This window comes from Perognathus longimembris, chromosome 10 (assembly GCF_023159225.1).
Source record: "Perognathus longimembris pacificus isolate PPM17 chromosome 10, ASM2315922v1, whole genome shotgun sequence".
Taxonomy (NCBI): domain Eukaryota; kingdom Metazoa; phylum Chordata; class Mammalia; order Rodentia; family Heteromyidae; genus Perognathus; species Perognathus longimembris.
The window spans coordinates 1,678,919-1,685,489 of NC_063170.1; the positions used below are offsets into that span (position 1 = coordinate 1,678,919).

At 62.2% G+C, this 6,571-nt stretch overlaps 1 protein-coding gene across 1 annotated transcript; it reads right to left on the bottom strand.

Annotated features, from left to right (window-relative positions):
- Positions 1 to 83: 83 nt before the first annotated feature.
- On the bottom strand, positions 84 to 6,167 carry Map1lc3b (microtubule associated protein 1 light chain 3 beta). Its single transcript, XM_048354992.1, has 4 exons — positions 6,015 to 6,167; positions 2,786 to 2,841; positions 1,424 to 1,530; positions 84 to 1,065 (listed from the first exon to the last, which is right to left on the bottom strand). Exons 1-4 carry the CDS (start codon positions 6,052 to 6,054, stop codon positions 891 to 893), a joined length of 378 nt encoding a protein of 125 aa, XP_048210949.1. The 5' UTR covers positions 6,055 to 6,167; the 3' UTR covers positions 84 to 890.
- Between the last annotated feature and the right edge of the window lie 404 nt (positions 6,168 to 6,571).

Here is a 6,571-nt window from a genome sequence, read left to right on the forward strand (position 1 = left end):
GACCCGTGACCCCACGCTCCAGTCCACCGCCCCGGGGTGGCACGGCGGGCCGGCAGGCGTCTGTCCCCACGAAGCAGCTTCCGTGCCGTGTTGGGAATGTCTTTATTCACCCAGTGCATCGCACTGTACTAGTTTAGAGGTTGCCATCAACATGTTTTTAAAGCAATATTATGGGACTCTTATGGATGACACAGTACATACAAGAACTGGATACAGCACACACACGAACACAACAGGCTGCAAATATCCGCAGTGTAAGAGCACGAGCTGTGGGGCTCCAGACACACCTGCCCGGCAGGACACCGGCCGACCTGCCGCCGTCTCCTGGGCTCTGCACAGCGGGCCCCGTTGCCTTTACAAAGGTGAGAAGCTCGGATCACATTTTCACGCTTAGCATCGTCCATGGCTGTAGCCCAGCAGAGAAGCGCTCCCCCTGGGTGAGGGGGAAGTGAGCCCAGAGAAAGGCCCCTTTCGGATGTTCAGAGCCTGTTTCTTAGGGGCTGGGCCTGAGGTTGGCGAGCTTCTTGTCCCTGGCCCTGCGCTGGGCAAAGCCAGAGGCAGCCGGGACAGCGGGGGCCTGCGGGGACGAGAGGAGCACTCAAATAACTGGAATGCAGGCCTATTTTATTGGCAACTTGGGATGCAAAGTATTTTATTTTTAAAATTCTAAGATCTGAAAACAAAACAAGCCTGGGTTAAATCACAGGGTTCTCCAAAGCTGAGCGTGCCCCGGAGCTCAGGAAGAGCCTCCCCGCCCGGTGGGGCCGTGGCTCCAGGGTCTGTGCAGGTGGACTGGCCAATTGCATGGGGAATACCCCTTCTCTTCCTCGACCAGGGTTTTTTGTTGTGTTTTTTTTTAACCCTTTAACCTGGAGACGGCTGTTGCAGTCCTACACAGACAGCTTGGTTCCGAAGGTCTCCTGGGAGGCGTACACCATGTACAGGAAGCCGTCCTGGTCCTTCTCGCTCTCGTACACCTCCGAGATGGGCGTGGACACGCTCACCATGCTGTGGCCATTCACCAAGAGGAAGAAGGCCTGGTTGGCGTTGAGCTGAAGACGCCTTCTGTTGGGAGCCATGGGAAGAGTCAGCCTGGTGGCCGTGGACCCGGGTACCCCCCCCCCCCCGCAAATCACTGGCCTCGGGACCTTGTCGGGACTCGAGGGGCAGAGCACTTTTCCTCACCCAGCGTCCACGTGTGAGAGATGTTTGGATTACATCAACACTGGCTGTAATCACTGTGTGTGCACACTAAGTGCGACCAGCGTCTCCCGGGAGGGGGGAGGGGGCTGCCCAGCTGGGCTTTCTCTGGGTTGGGCTGCACATTAGTCACTTGTAGCACGTGGGGGGGGGGTCGCCCCGGGCAGGAGCGGCGGGAGGCCCAGCGCTGGCCCTGGCCGGCGGGGGCTGTCGGGCGCGGTACCTGATGATCTTGATGAGCTCGCTCATGTTCACGTGGTCTGGCACCAGGAACTTGGTTTTGTCCAGGACCGGCAGCTGCTTCTCGCCCTTGTACCGCTCTATTATCACCTAGGAGGCCAGAGGGGTGTGAGCTCGGCAGGGAGCTCCGCGCCGGGCTCCGCACGCCGCCTCCCCACCGGTGCCCACCCTTCAGCAGCACAGGACACCAGGCGCCGCGTCTCCATCGGGAGCCACGAGTTCCTGCCTACTCGGAGGCTGGGAGAGAACTGGCATCAAGCACACACGGGGGCCACTTCCAACTCTCCACCTCAGCCCCCGCGGGCCTCGCCCCAGGGTGCCCCACAGGCCTGGGCTCCACTGGCTGCGGCCCTGCAAGTGCACTCGGCCACAGCTGACCGAACCCAATGCGAGGACAAACTGCAACACGGAGCCGAGCGGGGCAACAGCACAGCCCGCGCTACCTCGCCCCCACCCCCCCGCCCCGTCTTCTTTCCCTCCTAACTTGAGTAAGCCGGTGAGGAAGGCAAAACAAAGGCATCCACAGCACTTGGCCGTGGGGCCTCTAAGTGACCTGCAAAATAACGGGCCTTTAATTACCAGCCAACCTTGGGGGCCCGGGGCGGGGCCCGCTGCTCTGGTCCAGGGGAGGGGGCGGCTCCTCCCCCACAACCACGGCCAATCGCCTGAGAGCGCCTGGGAATGCCGCACCCGCATCCACAGCAAGGGCCGCGGCTGCGGACCTCAGCCAGAGGCATGGCCCGGCCCCTGGGGTGGCCAAAGAGCTGGGTACCAACAAGACAGGCGGCCTGCACCCTGGCTCTGTGGCTCCCCGCCTGTAGCACTCGCAACTCAGGAGGCCGAGGTGGAGGACCGGGATTTGAAGCCAGCTGTAGCAGGAAAGTACACACACCTCCACATCCAATAGCAAAAAAAAAACACAAAAAAACAGGCTAAGAGGTAGAGGTGTGGCGCAAGTGGCAGAGCACCAGCTAAGCAAGTGAGTCAAAGCCCTGAGCGCAAACTCCAGTACCCAGGGAAAACAAGACCAGGGCGACTCCTTTCCATGATAACACAGTGCGCAGAGGTGGCTCAGGCCCCAAATTCAGCTCCCAGCAATACAAAGAAAAAGCAGACACAGCGGCCTCGAGGGGTGACGCGGTCCCCAAAGAAATGATTCTTTACCTGACGTGCGTGTCCACCTCCCCCCGCGCACATCACCTTTAGCGTAACAATGAAAACCACGGCTCTAACTTTTGGCCTTCCCTCTGGGAGGGGCCACGGAGCCAGCAGTCAGCTACGCGCCAGAGGCGCTGTCTGGACCCGTGCTGCGGGCTCCGCACGCCGGCCGAGCCACAGGACCTACCGGGATCTTGGTGGGGTGCTGCTCCCGGATGAGCCGCACGTCTTCCACTCGCTGCTCTGCAAGGAGATGAGGGGGCACGTGAGCACCTCTGCGGGCCTGCACCCGACCGGAACACACGCAGCCACGCGGACAGCGCACAGCATGGAGACCGAGGCGGCCCGGCTCCGCCCAGGCCGGAGAGCTGGACACCAATCCACACTGAGCCAGGACCGATCAGTCAGCGCAACTCTCGCCAACTCTTGATAAAGTGTGCAAACTGTATAGTGTGCGTGTATACATGCGTGCATGGAAGCATCTGCTTATTTACATGTGCATACATATGAGGCATAGGAATCTATGCCTCAAGTTCTCACTCATTCTGGCACTCTATCCTTTGAGCCATGTGCCTAGCCTGCTTACACACACACACACACACACACACACACAATTTCCTTATTTTTTTGGTGTCGGTCCTGGGGCTTGAACTCAGGGCTCAAGGCCAGGGCTCTCTACTTGAGGCACAGACCTTTTGGTTTGGTTGAATCTTTAACAATCGTACTAAGCTCCAGTGTTACACAGGAAAGATAGGCTAAACCCAGGTTTTACTAGTATGGTAATAAAGTTACAGTTAAGATGCTATGTTCTAACCAATACCAATTTACTCTAGCATCATCAGGTGTTGGTTTTTTGCCAGTCCTGAGACTCCAACTCTGTCCCTGAGCCTCTCTGTGCTCAAGGCTAGTACTCTTGTGACAAAGTACCACTTCCAGCCTTTTTGAGTAGTTTATTGAAGAGTCTCACAATGACTTTTCTGCTTGGGCTGGCTTTGAACCACAATCCTCAGAGCTCAGCCTTCTGAGTAGCTAGGATTACAGGTGTGAGCCACTAGCACCCAGCTCATCAGTTTTTTTTGTTTTTGCCAGCCCTGGGCCTTGGACTCAGGGCCTGAGCACTGTCCCTGGCTTCTTACTGCTCAAGGCTAGCACTCTGCCACTTGAGCCACAGCGCCACCTCTGGCCATTTTCTATATATGTGGTGCTGGGGAATCGAACCCAGGGCTTCATGTATATGAGGCAGGCTCTCTTGCCACTAGGCTATATCCCCTGCCCATCAGTTCGGATTTAAAAAGTTAGCATTAGGGTTGGGAATGTGGCTTAGTGGTAGACTGCTTGCTTAGCATGCATGAATCCCTGTGTTTGATTCCTCAGCTACCACATAAACAGAAAAGGTCAGAAGTGGTGTTGTGGCTCAAGTGGCAGAGTGCTAGCTAGCCTTGAGCACAAAGAGGCTCAGGGACGGTGCCCAGGCTGTGAGTTCAAGCCCCAGGACTAGGAAGGAAAAAAAAAAAAAGAGGTAGAGTGCTAGCCTTGAGCAAAAGGAAGCCAGGGACAGGGCTCAGGCCCTGAGTTCTAGCCCCAGGACTGGCGCAAAAAAAAAAAAAACAAACCCAAAAAACCCAAATCTCTATCTATCTATCTATCTATCTAATCTATCTAGGTGCTGGTAGCTCACACCTATAATCCTAGCTACTCAGGAGGCTGAGATCTGAGGATCACAGTTGGAATCTTATCTCCAGTTAACTGCCAGAGAATCTGAAGTGGTGCCCAGGCTGTGAGTTCAAGCCCCAGGACTAGGAAAAAAAAAAAAAGGTAGAGTGCTAGCCTTGAGCAAAAGGAAGCCAGGGACAGGGCTCAGGCCCTGAGTTCTAGCCCCAGGACTGGCGCAAAAAAAAAAAAAAACAAAACAAAAAAAAAAAACACCCAAAAAACCCAAATCTCTATCCATCCATCCATCCATCCATCTATCTATCTATCTAATCTATCTAGGCGCTGGTGGCTCACACCTATAATCCTAGCTACTCAGGAGGCTGAGATCTGAGGATCACAGTTGGAATCTTATCTCCAGTTAACTGCCAGAGAATCTGAAGTGGCGCTGTGGCTCAAAGTGGTAGAGTGCTAGCCTTGAGCAAAAAGAGTTCAGGGACAGTGCCCAGGCCCTGAGTTCAAGCCCCATAACCACCACCACAAACAAGAACTTAGTATCATATTTTCCAAATGTTACTGAAGGAATTCCTTTGTTAAGGTTCTGTTTCTACATTCCCATCTTAACATTTTGCAACCAGCTAGAGGTCGACTACTAAATATAAGCACACTGCAATCTCAGGTTTCTGCCTGGGCCTTCCTGCCGAACCCACCCAGGGCAAGGCTAACCTACCCACAGCTCAGGGTGGTGGGGGTGGCTTCCAGGCAGGCTCTGCCCCACCCCCCAGCAGAGCACCCCCACCCCAGCTACCTCCCGGGGGTGGGGACACAAGCAGGCCCAAGTGCTGACCTGCCACCTGGGGACCCGGCCCGCGGCTGGGCGTCCACAGCCACCTCTCCGCACAGACCCGGGCTCCCTTCTTCCCGAGCCCCAGGGGGCCGGGGGACGCCCCCACCGCCCGGTGCCCCCCGGAAGCGGAGGGCGGGGTCCGGGGCGCACAGATCACTCGCGGAGATGTCTGCTTCCACTTCCCGGGACGCGACACCAGCGTCGCCCAGTGACCGGCTCGGGTTCGGTTTGACCTCGTTGGCCCTTGGGCCGCGCCGTCCCGGCCCCGCGCACACTTCCCGGCTCACGACCCACGGCCCGCATCCTAGGAACGACTTCTGCCGGGCAGCGTCCCCGAAATGGGCGCTGTGAGGGGCGCGGGACGCCGGCAGGGTCCTCCCGAGCCGCCGGGATGGGGGGGCCCCGGCCGGCGCCCGCCGCCACCCGGTCCCCGCCGCCGGCCCCGAGCAGCCGGCGCGCGCCGCACCAGGCGCCCGGCCGCGGCCGTCCGGCCCCGCGAGCGCCCCGCGCGCCCGGCCGTTCCACAGGAGCGCGGAACGCCGCGGGCGGGCGGTGCCGTTAGGCGACCCCCACCCGGGGCCCGCGGCCCGGCCCGCCTCCGCCACCCGGCGCCCCGGGCCCCGCGGGCGGGTCGCGGGGCTCCCGGGCCGCCGACGGGGCGGACGCGGCGTCGCTCGAGGCCGCGGGGGCCGCGGGCCGCGCCCCCGCCCCGCCGCCCGGCCGCGCCCGCCGCCGTCGGGGCTCCGCACCGGCTCGGGCCCGAGGCCGGGGTGCCCCCACCCCCCGCGCGTGCGGGGCAGCGCGGCGCCCCGGCCCCCGCGGGCCCTCGGCGGAGGCCCGGGCCGCGGGCTCGGCCGCCCCGCGCGCCCCCGGCCCGGCCCGGCCCGCCGCCCCCCGGCCCGCCGGCGCCGTCGCCCACCGAAGGTGCGGCGCTGCTTGAAGGTCTTCTCCGAAGGCATGGTGCGGGCCCGGGGAGGCGGCGGGTCCGGCGGCGGCGGCGGCGTCTTCCCTTGTGTCTCCTCCACCCGCAGCGGGGTCAGGTGACCAGCGTCGCGTCACCGGGGGCGGGGCCGGGGCCGGGGCCGGCCGGGGCGGCCGCCATGACGGGCGTGGCGGAACCGGCGGGCCGCGTGCCGACGCGGAGGTGCCGCGCATGCGCCGGCCGGGCGCGCGCGGGTCGGGCGCGCGCCTCGTGCCGCCAGGGTCGCCGGGCCCGCGGCGCCGAGGACGGGAGGGCGGGCGCGCGCGCGCTGCGTGCTCGTGCTCGTCTCGCCACCGCTCGGTCCCGGTCCCCGCCGCCGGCCTGGCGTCCCGGGGGGCCCCGGCCCCTCCGCCCGTCCGGGCCGGGCTCTGCGGGGCGCCGCGCGGGGCCCAGGTGCGGACGCGGAGCCCGCCTCGGCCGCGGAGGCCCGCACCGCGCCGCGCCCTGCGCCCGTGCCCGGCGCGCGGAGGAGCCGGCGGCCCTGCGGAGGGGGC

What these genes read in the sequence shown, in the direction of transcription:
- Map1lc3b (XM_048354992.1), bottom strand. Translation starts at nt 6,054, where the DNA reads ATGCCTTCGGAGAAGACCTTCAAGCAGCGCCGCACCTTCG. An exon ending in CAAGCAGCGCCGCACCTTCG is followed by an intron (nt 2,842 to 6,014) that starts GTGGGCGACGGC and finishes ATCTCCTTGCAG; the next exon opens with AGCAGCGAGTGGAAGACGTG. An exon ending in GAGCTCATCAAGATCATCAG is followed by an intron (nt 1,066 to 1,423) that starts GTACCGCGCCCG and finishes GGCTCCCAACAG; the next exon opens with AAGGCGTCTTCAGCTCAACG.